The sequence below is a fragment of the Bos javanicus genome, chromosome 6 (genome assembly GCF_032452875.1).
Source record: "Bos javanicus breed banteng chromosome 6, ARS-OSU_banteng_1.0, whole genome shotgun sequence".
Taxonomy (NCBI): Eukaryota; Metazoa; Chordata; class Mammalia; order Artiodactyla; family Bovidae; genus Bos; species Bos javanicus.
In genome coordinates this window covers 114,459,277-114,475,221 of record NC_083873.1, presented here as the reverse complement: position 1 = coordinate 114,475,221, position 15,945 = coordinate 114,459,277, and the positions used below count along the sequence as shown (strand labels likewise).

The following is a 15,945-nucleotide window of genomic DNA, read 5'->3' as shown; positions in this document are numbered from 1 at the left end:
GAGTTGACAGCTGAACCCTCCAGGAATGTTTCTCCTGCTAGCCTCAGGGTGGCGAGCAGAGTGAGCCCTTCTGTACATCCTGCTGCTGCTGCTAAGTCACTTCAGTCATGTCCCACTCTGTGCAACTCCATAGACGGCAGCCCAGGCTCCCCCGTCCCTGGGATTCTCCAGGCAAGAACACTGGACTGGGTTGCCATTTCCTTCTCCAATGTGTGAAAGTGAAAAGTGAAAGTGAAGTCGCTCAGTCGTGTTTGACTTGTGACCCCATGGACTGCAGCCTACCAGGCTCCTCCATCCATGGGATTTTCCAGGCAAGAGTACTGGAGTGGGGCACCATCGCCTTCTCAGTCTGTACATCTTAGAGAGTCGATAAAGACGGAATTCATCATCCCATGAGGACTTTTAGCTTTTCACATTAGACTAGCTCGGAGGTTGGTGAAAATCCTTGTTGACTTTTCTTTGGAATTCTTTTTTCCTTACTTATGTTCTCTCCTATTTTTTTTTTTTTTTCACTCTTTCTAAGGCTCTTATATAACTGTATGCCTGTTTTTTGGCCGGAAGACCGGATAATTGATGGCCAGTCTTTTACAGCTCAGCCATGTCAGATTAAGTTGTTTCTTGGTTTGTTTTACTTTCTGAAAGGATTCTAGGTGACCTAAATTAAAAGCACAGATGCAGAGAGACCAAATCCCAGAGGACAGGAGAAGAAAGAAATGGGAGAAAATTATGTCAGAAACACACAGAAGAACACTGTCTGGAAAAACCATCGAAGCTCAGCTGCGAGCTTCCTGATGACCAGGACACAGAGGCTGGCGGGACCAGCTGTGTGTTCTCACTGTCAAGTGGAAGGAAGTTAGTAAATCAGGAGGCGGAAATGCGCCTGCTTCTAGTTCCAGGATGGATTTGGAGCCAGCACCCTAGGCCCCACAAGGGCTTCCCTCGTGGCTCAGCTGGTAAAGAATCCGCCCGCAATGCAGGAGACCTGGGTTCAATCCCTGGGTTGGGAAGATCCCCTGGAGAAGGGAAAGGCTCCCCACTCCAGTATTCTGGCCTGGAGAATTCCACGGACTGTATAGTCCACGGGGTCGCAACGAGTCGGACACGACCGAGCGACTTTGACCTTCACTTTCACCCTAGGTCCCAAAGCTTGTTTAAATGTCCTAGTAACTCGCCAGCCACAGAGCCTACCACGTGGTGGACAGTCACGCCTCTCTGTAGGATAAATGGGAAAAGAGTCGCCTGTGAAAGTCTTTCCTGTGGACCAGAGAGCGCTGGCTCCAATACGTGCCACTGGCTTGCTATTAGAAGACTGGAGGACCCCACGGACAGAGGAGCCTGGCGGGCTACAGTCCACGGGGTCCCAAAGAGCAGGACACAACTAAGTGGCTAACACTGAACAGGGCGAAGTCGAGGTTAAAGCGAACCAGCAGTTTCCGTGGTATGAAGAGGGAACAATGCGTTCTCGATGACCCCAGTTATAAATCGGTTACAGCATTCATAAACATAAATGTACCAAGCAACATGGAAAGGCCAGAGACCTTGGTTAAATGCAAATATGGAAAGCATTTTGAATAAGACTCTTGAAATCAGATAAGGATCTAGTGAAAGGAAAAAAGGATAGAGAGCAATTTAATAGTGCAAAGAACAAAATTAGACTAATAAGTGTATGAAAAATCCGTATCTTCTGGATTAGGTTTTCACACGCCCATAAAACATTAACTAGTGTATACCACTATGAAGGAAACCCTAACAAAGTGTAAAAGTCTGATGTTGTCCAACTGTGACGCTGAGAAGAATACATGCATTAGCATCCGGCAGCCCTGAGTCCAGATCCAGCTCTGCCATGTACTGGGTGTGTGTTTGGGCAAGTTACTTAAATTTCAAGTCTCTATTTCCTAGTCTTTAAAAAAAAAATCATGGCAACCCACTCCAGTATTCTTGCCTGGAAAATCCCAAGGACAGAGGAGCCTGGCGGGCTGCAGTCCATGGGGTCGCAAAGAGTCGAATATGACTGAGTGACTGAGCACACACACAACCACACAGAGTCATCCTTACCTCTTAAAGTTATCATTAGGACAGATAACATGACATTTGTGAAATCTTCTAAGCTCTGTAAGCCTAGTTCCCAAATGAATAATTATTATAAAAGCACATCTCCACCCTTTCTTACCTCCACATCACTGGCTCCTAAGTAAAACGTGAGCTTTAGCAAGAAAAGAACAGTCAGTGGTGAACGGCCAGTTTCATTCTCCCTGTTATTAATCCCAGTATAATTTTTGGAAACTAAAAAGCATCGGTTAAGTCTTTTACAGTTCCATGTATTAGCTGTGTGATCTTGGGCAAGTATCTTTACTTCTCTGAGCCTTAGCCATTACACGCTGATAACATGCCCACCTCCTGAGGCTTCAGGAAGATGAGTGAACGCGTGTGCAGGGCAGCTGGCAGCTAATAACACCAAACAAACGGGAGAAGTAAAGAGTTGGTTGCTTTTAGATTCTCTGTTCTCCGCTGAGAACTGCAGAGGGATCAGCTAGGGGTGTGCCTTTGGGTGTGGCCTTTGTGGGATCCCCTGGGGCCGCTTAGCTGTCCCGCCAGCCCACACATCGAGCCAGAGGCCCCGGGCTCCCCTGCACCAAAGAGGGCGTGAATGTCCCCCCACACTGGGTACTTAGATCAGGAGTAGACTGCTCTTCCTCTGCTCTGGACTGACACGGTGCGCCCCCTCCACCTGAGGGATGCCCCCCGGCCCTGCTGAGAGTCTCTGCCCTGTCTCCGAGCCTGGCTGACCAGACAACACTGGTCCTGCTGCCCGGAAGTGGGTTTCCCACAGCCACAGGTGGTGCTGCTCCCTGGCCCAGGAGCTTGCCGCCTGTGATGCAGAGCAGTGGGCACTAGGTGGCAGCATTTCTCTTTCGTATTCCGAACAGGCCCCGGGGAGAAGGCCAAGGTGGGAGACAAGAGCTGCCTTGCTTTGTGCAGGAGGTTCCCTATCCAGACGGCCTGAGAAACCGTCTCCAAATTTCGCTCTTGAAACTCCCAAGGGGAGTCCTTCACGGGCGACTCGGTGGGTGCGAGGTTGGCCGGTCCCAGGTCCCAGCGCTGGGACGAGGGTGTGGCGTGCCAGGCTCTTACCAAAGGACTCAGTAATGGAGATAAGCAAGATGCTCATACAACGTTTGTGAGAAGTCCAAATTAATTTTTAAAAAATTGGCGATGGACAAAGGATCAGACCGCCACAGCCCTCCGCTTACGCGCTCACCTGCCTCGCCACCTCGTCCCGGCGTCTCTGGCCTCAGTTTCCCCCGCTCAGGATGAGGGACGTTGGACTGGGTGCTTCCGGAGGCCTCGCCCTGCCCCATGCTCGCGAGGACTGTGACCAGCTGCTCACTTGTCACCTGCAGCAGTAAATAAGTGCTGGAAGCCCTCTCCCTGTAACACGACCCAGGGTGAGGAGGTAACGCCCCCTTAACTGCAGGGCTCCCTCCATGGAAATTTAACCACTGTGCCCAGTTTCAGAAGCACTGGCCAAGAGCCCCGATCCAGGTCAGGTGTTGTACCCGGTGCCAGACGTGAGCACACGTGAAATGCTTCTCTCCACTGCGGGCCCTGGACTCAAGGCCCACACAGAGTGGACAGGACGGGGGCCAACCCACGTGCAGGGCCCCGGGGCCCGTGTCGCAGGGCGGGGACCCTCCGGAGAGGTTTGCAGGATGACTTTTCCAGGTGGGCAAAGGGAAGGAGAGCGCCAGACATCAGGGCTGGCTGCTGAGATGCCACGGACAGGTGGAGGCGGCACCCGAGAGGGTGGCCGGGCTCCCAGGTCCGCCGCCCCTCCGAGGGCCAGCCCTTGAGTGCCAGCATGTCACAGCCACGCTTATGACACGCGGCGTCTGTGCCAGGGGCTTTACAGACACCGGCCACCCAAGCCCCCTGGGGCCCGCTCGTCCAGGGGACCGGAGGCCCCGTGCTGGAGCCGCAGCCCCGCTGAGAGGCCCGCGGGGTCCGGGCCAGCTGTGGGGCCGAGGGGCAGGCACCCGGGAGCTGTCATCTCAGCGGCTTAGGAGCTGGTGGGACAGGCAGGGGCGGCCTGAAGGCGGCAGGAGGCGCGTTAGCACACCTGCTCTTGGGAAGCCGGCGGCCTGTCCAGAGCCTGGTCTCAGCGGGCACCCCAGGCTGACCCTCGTCCCCCACCCGGCTGCCAGGACCCTGGCGACTGCCTGCCCCCTGCAACCTGCCCCTGCCGCCCTCTCTCTTTCTCTTCCAGAATGCCAATGTGGGCCCTGGTGGAGCAGACCCGGATGCCGGCTGGGCCACGCGAGGTACAGGAGGCGGGGACCCCGTGGGTCTCTGGCTGGGGCAGGGGCCGCTGACAGGGTTCCACGAGTCTCTCGTTCCGAGACCACCCTTCCCGCCATGGCCGCCGGCAGAAGGCTCCGAGCGCCCGGGAGGAGGAAGCCGGGGATGCTCGTGTCCCCGCCTCTTCCGGTCGCGGTCGCGCTTCGGTTTTCGCTTTCATCCTGATACCTGACGTGCTTCCTCTTCTCCCTGGGGTGTCCCCCTCTAACTCAGTGCTCCCCCCGTCTCCTGCTCTAGGTGCTCCCCTCTGGAGCACGGGCCCACCCTGTCCTGACCGACTTGTCACTCAGGCAAGAGATCTGTGTTTGAATGACCACCCCAGGCCAGGGCGGCAGCCAACCAAACACCGACGGTCACGTCCACGATAATAAGGGGGGCAGAGCCGCAGGGAAAAGCCACCTTGGGGCTTCCCAGGCAGCTCCGTGGGTAAAGAATCCACGTGCAATGCAGGAGCCCCAGGAGACGCGAGTTCAATCCCTGGGACGGGAAGATTCCCCCGGAGGAGGAAATGGCAACCCACTCCAGTATTCTGGCCTGGAGAATCCCTTGGCCAGAGGAGCCTGGTGGGCTGCAGTCCACGGGGGTCGTAAAGAGTCGGACGCGACCGAGCCACTGAGCACCCACAACAAGGGAGGCGAAGTGGAAGGGTAAAGCCCGCCCCGCCCCCGCTGCTCACAGGGCAGTCTCCTGGGGCTTCACACTGGCAGGATGGCCTGCAGGGGGGTTGGCGTTGCTGGAGAGACTTGGTCGTGTGGCTGGTGTCCGCCTGGGAGGCTCTGCCAGTCCTGAACCACAGGACCGCGATGCTCACTCACGGTTGTTACCCAAGGGTGACGGGAGCCTGCTCTCCAGGGCTGATCCACGCTGGATGTTGGAGTAGGGGAGAGGGGAGGGAGTCGCAGCCTGCACCCTCTAAGTGGTCTCCAGGTCTCCGGGCTCAGAGCTGGCCTGGCCAGGCCCCCGCACAGCACACGGGGAAGTTCAGGGACCAGCCGCCCACTGCCCGAGCCCCTCACTGTTGTCTCCCGCCAGAGAGGGAGGCTTTACAGACAGGACCCAGAGATGCCGCCCTGGGGGGATGCGTGCCCATCCGTACGATTTTTTTTTAACAAGCCACTTTTAGTCTGGAAGGAAAAAAATCTTTAATAAGCTAGCATGTGGGGCTCTGTATTTAAAAGGAGGAGCTGAAGGGTGAAGAAAGTAAGACAATAAGAAGCGGGTAAGCCCAGGGGGTAAACTGAGGCAGGTCTGGGGAGCACCCCCACCCCGGGGAAACAGCAGCCCAACCAAGAGAGAACACAGCGCTGCCTCGGGCTCCCAGTCTGGCCTCCAGTCTCCAGACCATGCCTCCTGCTCCTGGCTTCCCACGGAGACCCCAGGGCCCCCCCCACCCCCAGCTCCGAGGATGCTGCGGGGTGGAGGCGGCGTGGCCCGTCTGGCCGCAGGGCGGGGTCCGGGTGGGATTGCTCCACCTTTGGGCCGAGCCTGTGCGAGTTCTGAGCTGGCCCCTGTGGTCTCTGCTTCTCTTACAGAATACAAGGTAAGGGCCACCCGCTCCCGCGCTGACCTCTGCCTGCTGCGCCTCACCTGCCCAGGTTAAACGTTCCTTTTGTTGTGCTTTCCCGTGAAATGTGTGTGTCAGATGTGGACGCATGTACGTAGCTCTTCCTTAGCCTCGACTCAGCTCTTGGCCTCCTTCCTCACAGACGCACCTGCTCCCTGGGTGACCCCGGGCTTCCTTCTCCCTGCAGATCTATCCGTATGACGCCCTTATTGTCACAAACCGGATCCGAGTGAAGCTGCCCAAGGATGTGGATCGGACGAGACTGGAGGTGAGGGGGCCCCAGGGGTGGAGGGCACGTCCGCCGGCAACATCTCTCCCCACCCGGCGTGTTGACACACCACCCCCGAGGTCCCCACAGTGATGTGCAGGGCCGAGTGATGGGCTCGGAGTCAAGGACCTGAGTTGTCTGCAAGACCGGAGAACGTGGTTACGTGCCCAACAAAGATGGCTTTGCCAAGAGGCGCACAGCTGCAGCGGTTTGGGGCCAGGAAGGCTTCGTCACTGTGCTTAACTGGGTAACATTCGCCTCTTCCTTGAACTCTGGGAAAATCAGCACGGTTTGTGGTTTCTTATCTGATCACCTTCACCCTGACCTTGAATGGTGCTTAACTCTGGGAGCAAGGGTATGTTTGAAGGACCTGCAGGACGAGGGCACAGAGGATGTCTGGGTGACATCTCTTGACCAGGCCCCACCACGAGCCATGGTCCCCGGTGGTCAGCATGCATAAAAACTTTCTTTTATCCTCACCATCCTCCCACCAGGAAACCAATGCGGACTGCACCTCCTGAGCCGTGTTGGGAAGGCTTCACAGGGGTGAGGGGTCTGGGGGCTCCTAAAGGCCCAGGGCCACCTGCCCTGTCTGTGCCCAGGGGCTGGGAGCAGCTGTGGGGTGGGTGCGGGCTCAGGAGGCTGCCAGGAGGGAGCAGTAAGGGCGTGGATGTGGCCCAGGGGCCCCAGCACTGCCGGGGGCTCGACAGGGCTGCCAGGCGGAAGCCCATCCCAGTCCAGGCCAGGTGGGTCTGAAAAGAAGCGCAGTCTCAGGGGGTCCAGATGGACGCTATGGGGCCCTGATCTTCCTTTAAGATGACATTGATATCTGCTGGGTGGGTAGCTGTGCTCATAAGAGGCACGAGAGCCCCTCACCCAGGGCTCCAGGCAGTGGTCGCAAGGAGGGACGGGGACGCTGGTGGGGCTGCGCGGTGGCGGGGCGGGGATCAATCTCCTGTTGTGATGATGGAGCCTGACCAAAAGTTGTTGTTCAGTCGCTACGTCAGGCTTCCCTGTCCTGCACCATCTCTTGGAGCTTGCTCAAACTCCCATCCATTGAGTCGGTGATGCCATCCAACCATCTCGTCCTCTGCCGTCCCCTTCTCCTCCTGCCCTCCATCTTTCCCAGCATCAGGGTCTTTTCCAGTGAGTCACCAGAAGTAAGATGAAAGGGAACTGCTAGCTCTTGTGACCGACAGGGCTTCGGGTGAGGTCTGATCAAGCCCCCAGACCCAGGTTCTCCCCTGTTTCCTGAGCGCCTCCGCTGTGTGCCGGCCTCACAGAGGGACAGACGTTCACCTCCCCTCCCCCAGACTCGAAGTCTGGATGGAAGAGACCCAGTGGGGTTCCCTGAGGGGCTCTGGGACCTGGGACCTAGGACCTTGAGACAGGGGCGGATGCTGGGCTCTCAGATAATTACGGTATAAATACGTAATGTGGGTAAATACGGTAATTTATCCACTTAACTCTTTACTAGCAGCTATTTAGTGGTGCAGCTATTGCTAAGAGTTGAAAACATAAGGACAATGTTAACAGTAACAAGACTGGATTTTGCGTGTGATTTGAGGTACTAATTTCATTCCCTTATTGATAAACGACACAGTGTTCTCTCCTCTCTCACAGCCTGCCTTAGCCAAAGTCATCCATGGAATGTTTAATTGCAAAGAAACCTTTTTATTACCAGTTAAAAACTGAAAACCATGCCGTGCATTAAAAGTATTTCACAAATTATTTGCTCATGATTATGACATTAAGGCTTCCCAGGTGGCTCAGTGGTAAAGAATCTGGCTGCCAATTGGATTTGGGTTCGATCCCTGGGTCTGGAAGATCCCCCTGGAGGAGGAAATGGCAACCCACTCCAGTACTCTTGCCTGGAAAATTGCATGGACAGAGGAGCCTGGTGGGCTGCAGTCTATGGGGTCACAAAGAGTCGGACGTGACTAAGCACGCACAGAAGGCAATAAACTGTGGCCATGTTCTGTGAACTGTTCAGTGTGGCAGAACAGGTATGTTCTGCATACCTGCCAAGTCGCTTCAGGTGTGTACAACGCTTGTGACCCTATGGACCTTAGCCAACCAAGCTCCTCCATCCATGGGATTCTCCAGGCAAGCATACCGCAGTGGGTTGCCATACCCTCTTCCGGGGGATCTTCCCGACCCAGGGATCGAACCCGCGTCTCTTGCATCTCCCACACTAGTAGGTGGTTCTTTACCGCTAGCCCCACCTGGGAAGCCTGGAATGAACAGAGCAGGCCCCGAATCAGGCTCAGGGAGTACCCAACACGTGGTCTGGAGGACAGGGTCCAGGGCGGCCGCTGCCTGGGCCTCAGGGTGACAACCCCTGAGTCCTTTGCAGGGGACACACTCTGGCTCCTGCTGAAGTGAGGCCCTTGGTAACTGTGCTCAGGTCTCACTGCTATAAAACAGGGCACTTCCGGGCTGGGTGGCTCTGTCAGGACCTGCCTCAAGGGCTCGCATGGTGGTGCATGGTTGTTTCCAAACTGTGAACGCCCTGAGGGCTCCCACTCTCGCCACGGCGGGGGAGGGGGCAGGGGGGCCGGTGAGCTCAGAGCAGGGTGCCCATAGCTCCTGCTCCTGACCCACCAGCGGCCGCGGGGCCACCAGCCCGTTGGGACTTGCTGTTTCCCTCCTAGGGAGTGGGGTGCCCTTTCACCAACTCCCATCCCCCCCTTTATTTTGCTACAGTACAGAATGAAGGTGCAAAATAGCAAATGGTTAATACATGTAAACATTTCCCTTTTTTTAAAAAAAGCCTTGGACATGAGGGGTAATGAGTTTCGTCACCCCCATTTCCAAGAACACCCCAGAGCATGCGTTGCTCTCTGGTCCTTCTCTTCCTGATCTCAGCCACCCCAGGAGGCAGGTTGGAGGTGTTGCCACACAGGGTGTGTCTCACATCCTCCTGGGTTGGGAGCTGGGCCCTGAGCCAGGAAGGGCTCCAGGGATGGGGGGTGGGCTGCATCCCAGCAGGAGAGAAAGATACAATAATGTTTTCATCTTAGGGGAGAGAGCTTAATTTTTAATATAAAAACAGTTCCTAACTCTTGTAAAAGTCCAGAAAAACACGAAGAAAAACATAAGCATTCCATGGAATTCCCCCACCGAGTCATAACTCTTGTTAGCTCCGGGGTGGACCTGTTTCCGGAAATCTTTTTTTTTTTTTTTCTCACAAATGCCCAGAGATAACTGAATTCTGTTTGGATAAGCAGGCTTGTACTGCTGATGCCTCTTGGCATCTACTTTGTTTCTTTTAAATTTGTTGTGAACCTTTTCCACGCCAGTTCATGGGAGTCTGCCCTTCCTTTTAGACAGCTGCGTGCTAGTCCTGTGCCTGTTCTGTTGCCCAAAACTTGACCTCTGTGCACTGCTGCCAAATTGAATCTCCAAGACAAGGCTTTGGGTCAAGTAGGAAAGAAGAGCTGAACTGCTCTGCCAGGCAAAGGGGGACTTTGTGTCCCAACCTGAGAGGGTTCCTTGAGTTTTCTAGTTCAAAGGTGGAGTTGCTGATAAGGTGTTTGCAGGGCCTGCACTCATTTAATCTGGTCTCAGGTAATCTCTTGGTGAGCTTTTCTGGTTCCTTGAAGCTTAAGGCCTCAGCTGGCCTTCCCTGGAATGAAGAGTGCTGACGTCTTCCATTTATTGGGGGTTTTATTAGATTGGTGCAAATGTAATTGCGGTTTCAGACTATGAATTTTAAATCTTTGTAACTAGGCTCAAACACATCTATATTAATGAAAATAGGAACCGTTACAATCCACACATTTTTACCAATGAGAAATACATTTGCTTATCCCTGTAGTGTAAAAATCTGTGCTTCAGGATTCCATGAACTCTTGGAAAACACATTCTGCCTCCGGCTGGTTGTGGAAGTGTTTTCCCTGCAAAAAGTCGTCGAGGTGCTTGAAGAACCGGTAGTCGGTTGGTGAGAGGTCAGGTGAATATGGCAGGTGAGGCAAGACTTTGTAGCCCAATTTGTTCAGCTTCTGAAGCATTGGTTGTGTGACGTGTGGTCGGGCGTTACTGTGGGGAAGAACTGGCTCCTTTCTGTTGACCATTGCTGGCTTCAGGTGTTGCAGTTTTCATGGCATCTCATCGATTTGCTGAGCATACTTCTCAGATGAAACGGTTTCGATGGAATTCAGAAAGCTATAGCGGATCCGACAGGCAGCAGACCACTAAACAGTGACCGTGACCCATTCTTGGTGCAAGTTTGGCTTTGGGAAGTGCTTTGGAGCTTTTTCTTGGTCCAGCCGCTGAGCTGGTCGTTGCCAGCTGTCATATAGAATCTGCTTTTTGTCACACATCACAATCCGATCAAGAAAATGGCCCACCGTTGTTGTGTAGAACGAGAGAAGACGATGCTGTAGGACGTCAGTTTCTGTGCTTTGCGGTCAGCTCACGAGGCTTCGAGCTTTCTCGCCTTGCCAGTTTGCTTCATGTGCTGAACGACCATAGAGGGGCCGACGCTGAGTTCTGGAGCAGCTTCTCGTGTGGTCGTAAGGGGATCAGCTTCGATGATGGCTCTCAGTTGGTTGTTGCTGACTTCCGATGGCCAGCCACTCCACTCATCTTCAAGGCTCTCGTCGCCTTTACCAAACTTCTTGAACCGCTACCGCACTTGTACGTACACTTGTTAGCAGTTCCTGGGCCAAGTGTGTTGCTGATGTTGTGAGTTGTCTCCACTGCTTTATGACCCATTTTGAGCCCAAATAAGAAAAATCACTCGAATTTGCTTTTGTCTAACATCATTGTTTCCATCTTCTACAATAAATATAAAATAAACAGCAAGGGACAAGTCATTAGCAAAAAAAAAGGAGAGATGCATATTAAAATGATATATAACCTAACAACATTTATTTAGAATGTATTCTACTATCAAATGGCAAATTTCAACAGTGCAAAAATCACAATTACTTTCTCAGCAACCTTCTAGTTTTATGAAAATGAAAGTGTTAGTCTCTCAGCTGTGTCCAGCTCTTTCCATGGACTGTAGCCCGCCAGGCTCCTCCGTCTGTAGGATTTTCCAGGCAAGAATACTGGAGTGGGTTGCCATTTCCTCCTGCAGGGGAACTTCCTGACTTAGGGATGGAGCCCTAGTCTCTTGCATTTCAGGCAGATTCTTCACTTGCTGAGGGCTTCCCTGGTGGTTCAGATGGTAAAACATCTGCCTGCAGTGCAGGAGGCCTGGGTTTGATCCCAGGATTGGGAAGATCCCCTGGAGAAGGAAATGGCAGACTCCTCGGTCCATGAGTCGCCAGCTCACGGGACCAGGGATGATGGCTGAGAAGGTAAAAAGTCTGCTTTCAGTGCAGGAGACCTGGGTTCAAACCCTGAGTTGGGAAGATCCCCTGGAGAAGGAAATAGCAACCCACTCCAGTATTTTTGTTTGGAAAATGCGTGGACAGGGGGGCCTGGTGGGCTACAGTGCACGGGGTCACAAAGAGTCGGACATGACTGCGTGACTATCACTTCCACTTTTCTGAGAAATAGTTCTATAAAGAGCTCAAACAGCGTTATTACGTGCACCCTTTGAGGCAAACCAGGACCCTCCCAAGGCTGCACTGTCGCTTCCTGGCTGCTCCTCCTGTGTCTCTGCATCCTCTCCCTTCCCTGACTAGCAGCTGTTTGAATCTGCCGTTTAAGACTCAGGGGAGGTCACTGGCTGGCGTCTGTCCCTGACAGACAAGGGACAGGGGAGGGCTTCCGTGCCCAGGAGCCCTGCTGGGTCTTGCCCTGTTCCCATCCCACACAGGGGCGGGTGGCAGGGACCAGGCTGTGGATGACAGGCCATTGGCTGGGGCTCCGTCACCCAGCAAAGCAGTGGGTCTGCTGTGTGCCCAGCAAGGGGAGACGGTGGATGTGGGGGCACAGCTGGTGGTGCCCACACACCACCACACCACCAGGGATGTGGGGTCAGCCCCTGGAAGGAGGACCGCTCTGTTTGTCAGTGGTCAAATCTTGTTATCCAGCCTTACCACAGAGTGTTTGGCTGAGCCTCACTAGCCTGGTGAATATGGGCCAGGCGTCGAGCCGGGCCTTGGGGATGCATGGTGAGCCAAAGCCAGCAGGAGTGCTGCCCTCAGACTCAGCCTGAAGGGGAGGCAGACGTCCATCCACTGATGACTAATGAGGGTATAAAATTATAGCCCGAGATGGGGGCTCTAAAGGAGAGGAACGTGGGCCCATGAGCATTTTAAAAGGGATACAGTTAAGCATTGATGCTTCTGATCTGTGGTGCTGGAGAAGACTCTTGAGAGTCCCTCGGAGTGCAAGGAGGTCCAACCATTAAATCCTAAAGGAAATCAGTCCTGAATATTCATTGGAAGGACTGATGCTGAAGCTGAAACTGCAATACTTTGGCCACCTGATGCGAAGAACTGACTCATTTGAAAAGACCCTGATGCTGGGAAAGATTGAAGGCAGGAGAAGGGGATGACAGAGGATGAGATGGTTAGATGGCATCAGTGACTCAATGGACATGAGTTTGAGTGAGCTCTGGGAGCTGGTGATGGACAGGGAAGCCTGGCGTGCTGCAGTCCATGGGGTCTCAGAGTCGGACATGACTGAGTGACTGAACTGAACAGTTAAGTGGGCGTGATAAGTGTGCCTGATCGTGTGTGTGTGTGTGTGTACCTGCACACAGGGGATAGCGGCAGGTAGGAGGAGCATTTCAGGTGAGCACACAGCAGGCGCAGAGGCCCTGGGGCAGGACGCAGCAGGGGCCGTGCTCAAGTTGCGGGATGACATGATTACATTCGTATTCAAAACCGTGCCTGAGGCTGCACTGTGAAGCCTGGGCTGTCTGTGTGCCTACAGGAGATGGTTGAAGAGGTGGTTGGGTGGTCTGGGCCAGAACTGATGGCATCTTGGACAGGGCGGTGGCAGTGCTGAGGTGAGAAGCGGGTGCGTTCAGGCCGTATCTGGGGGTCGAGGTGGAAGGGTGCTGTGGCGACGGGCAGGGACATACTTGGGGTGACTCCAGGGTGTCAGGATGGGGTGGTGGGTACATGGCAGTCACTGGGTTCAGCAGGGTGGACCCAGGTTCTGCCGATGCCTGATGCTCTGGCCTGTGGGGCACAGACAAGGGAATTGAGGACTCAGCCTGGCGAAGACAAAGACGCCAGGTGGGCGCCTGGTACCCCATAGTCTCGAGCAGGAATCTGGAAAGGGTGTGGTGGCCCTCCCCACTGTCACCCGGACAGCAGTCGGATGAATTCTGGATCCCCATGGGAAGGGTGAGGACCAGGCTTCCCAGGGAGACCCGTCTGGGGCCAGTTTAATGCCATACCTGAGATCCAGCACTTTCTCTCCCAGAGGGTCTAGGTCTCAACCCTACCCCAGCACCCAAGGGCCTTATGCCTTGGGGGCTCTTGGGTCCTCCTGCATTCGACAGGTGCCCTCTGAGGGTCTGCCCTGCCTGGAGCTTCCACCCTGAGGGGAAGAGCCTTGCCTGTCCTGGGCAGACTCCAGCGTCCACTTACTAAGGCCAGCCCTGCACTCTTAGGCCCAGCATTCGCCCAAAGACATGGCCATTTCACTGTGTGTCAGCCTCTTGCCGTCCAAAGACGGCACCCTGGAGGAGGGAGAGAGCACCTCGGGTCCGGGCCCGGGTGACCTGGGTGTGAGTCAGTCTCCATGATGTTTCTAGCTGTGTGACATTGGACCAGTTACTTAGTCCCTCTGAGTCATTAGATGACATCACTGTGCCGGTCCGGCTGGGCGGTTTGAATGCTTATTCAGTTGTTCAGGAGTCAGGAGCGCTTGCCATGGGAGAGCCCTAGGCGGTATGATGTGCAGTTTCAGTTGTCTTGTCCGTGTCCCCCCGTCTTTACCAACCTGAGAGCCACGTGGGCCAGCATGAATTGGAGAAAGGTTTCCATGGAAAAGGGAGTGCTACGGGCAGGCCAGACAGTGCTTGCTGAGAACTGCCTGGAAAAGCGAGGTGGCTGGTGGTGAACGGAGGCAGGGTCAGGCACCGCCTGGTCACCCGCAGAAGGGAAGCCCCTCCTGGATGCCTGGTACTGGGACAAAGCAGGATGCTTGAGAGTTTATCAGATGTGGCTTATTTAAAAAGCACTTGATCATCACCACCAAGCTGTTCCAAGCACTCGACACATTGCTGTACTTGGTTTTCGCAACTTGGTGCAGTGGGTACAGAGAAGGCTTGGGGGGTACAGAGAAGGCTTGGGGGGTACAGAGAAGGCTTGGGGGGTACAGAGAAGGCTTGGGGGGTACAGAGAAGGCTTGGGGGGTACAGAGAAGGCTTGGGGGTACAGAGAAGGCTTGGGGGGTACAGAGAAGGCTTGGGGGGTACAGAGAAGGCTTGGGGGGTACAGAGAAGGCTTGGGGGTACAGAGAAGGCTTGGGGGGGTACAGAGAAGGCTTGGGGGGTACAGAGAAGGCTTGGGGGGGTACAGAGAAGGCTGGAGGATGTCCCCAGGCCCTGCAGCTTCTAGGAAGCAGATCTGGAGTTCTGGTTAAGAAATCACGTGGGGCCACTCTGCTGTGTGTCTTCCCAGATTAATTACAGTATGGAGTATTGATGTCTAACCCCTCTTCCACACGCCAACCTCCCAGAGCACACAGTCTGCTCCTTAGGTAGGAAAGTATGTCTGCCAGGGCCTTCCAGAGAAACAGCAGAACCAACAGGAGACAGATGGGCAGACAGACAGACAGACATAGAGAGATGCAGACAGACAAGTATTGAGTTCGCCCAAGAGTTCATTTGGATTTTTCAGCAAGATGTTATGGAAAACCTGAATGAACTTTGACCAACCCAACATCAAGAAATTTAATTTAAGGAATTGGCTTCCTGTGGGGCTGGCAGGTGTGGCATCTGCGGGGCAGGGCAGCCAACTGGACACTCAGGAAGGAGCTGACATGTAGAGGCAGAATTCCTCCTCCTCCGGGAAGCCCTCAGTGTTTGCCCCAGCAGAGTGAAAGCAGCCACTGCATCTTCACTTAAAGGCTGATTGTAGGCATGAACATGTGGTCAGAATAGCTTCACCACCCCTGGACTGTTTGGCCAAACACCTGGGCACCAGGGCCGGGCCTGGCTGACTCCTACAGAGATCAAGGCTGGCCGTTGAATAGGTGGGGAAGGAGGGTGTGTCCTCCCGAGGCCTGGAGACTGCGGTCCCCAGGGTGCTCCTTTCTGAGCACTTGGCATAGGCAGGGCTGAGCAGCTCCCCGCGTGCCAGACCCTGGAGCTAAACACACACCTGAGTTTGCTCAAGCAGGAAAAGCCTGTGTTGTAGGAATGCACCTAAACCCAATGTCCTGAGGTTAAAGAATACATCCTTTGTTTAGACTCATCTGACCGGTCTGATGGGTCTCAGAAGAACCCGACAGACTGCTGGTGACTATGTTCCCAGCCACGCAGTTGTGTCTGGGAGACGCGTCTGCCATAGCCTCTGGGACCCTAGGGCCTCCTGATGAGACACGGAGAACAAACATGAGCCATGCTGGAGGGCCAGGACAGGTGGTAGGACTTTAGTGGTGGAGGGTGGGGAGGGAAGAGGGAGGCCTGCGGAGAGAAGGGCAGGCCCTGCTGGAGGAGGGGGAGCTGGGAGGCAGCGTGACCGAGGAGGTGAGAGCACAGATTTGGACTCAGGGATGCAAAGCACAGATCATCCCTGGATGAGGACAGAAATCAGGCCCATGCTGCCCAAGAGGTACTGAGACAGATGAGGTCAGCCATGCTCAGTACTGAGGGACGCACGTGACCCCGGGCCTG

The 15,945-nt window shown here is 54.7% G+C and overlaps 1 protein-coding gene across 12 annotated transcripts in view; it reads left to right on the top strand.

Moving 5' to 3' along the window:
- The window catches only part of ABLIM2 (actin binding LIM protein family member 2), a 170,234-nt gene that overhangs the window by 141,634 nt on the left and 12,655 nt on the right, over positions 1–15,945 (top strand). For 11 of the 12 annotated variants that reach the window (XR_009737171.1, XR_009737167.1, XR_009737166.1 and 8 more), the window contains 3 exons: positions 4,265–4,319; positions 5,889–5,951; positions 6,108–6,188. Coding sequence is in view for 1 of the 12 variants with exons in the window: in XM_061420938.1 (XP_061276922.1) it covers positions 4,265–4,319; positions 5,889–5,896; positions 6,108–6,188 (144 nt within the window). In the remaining 11 variants the exon portion in view is untranslated. The remainder of the gene's footprint in view (positions 1–4,264; positions 4,320–5,888; positions 5,952–6,107; positions 6,189–15,945) is intronic. The other variant, XM_061420938.1, reaches the window with a different exon arrangement.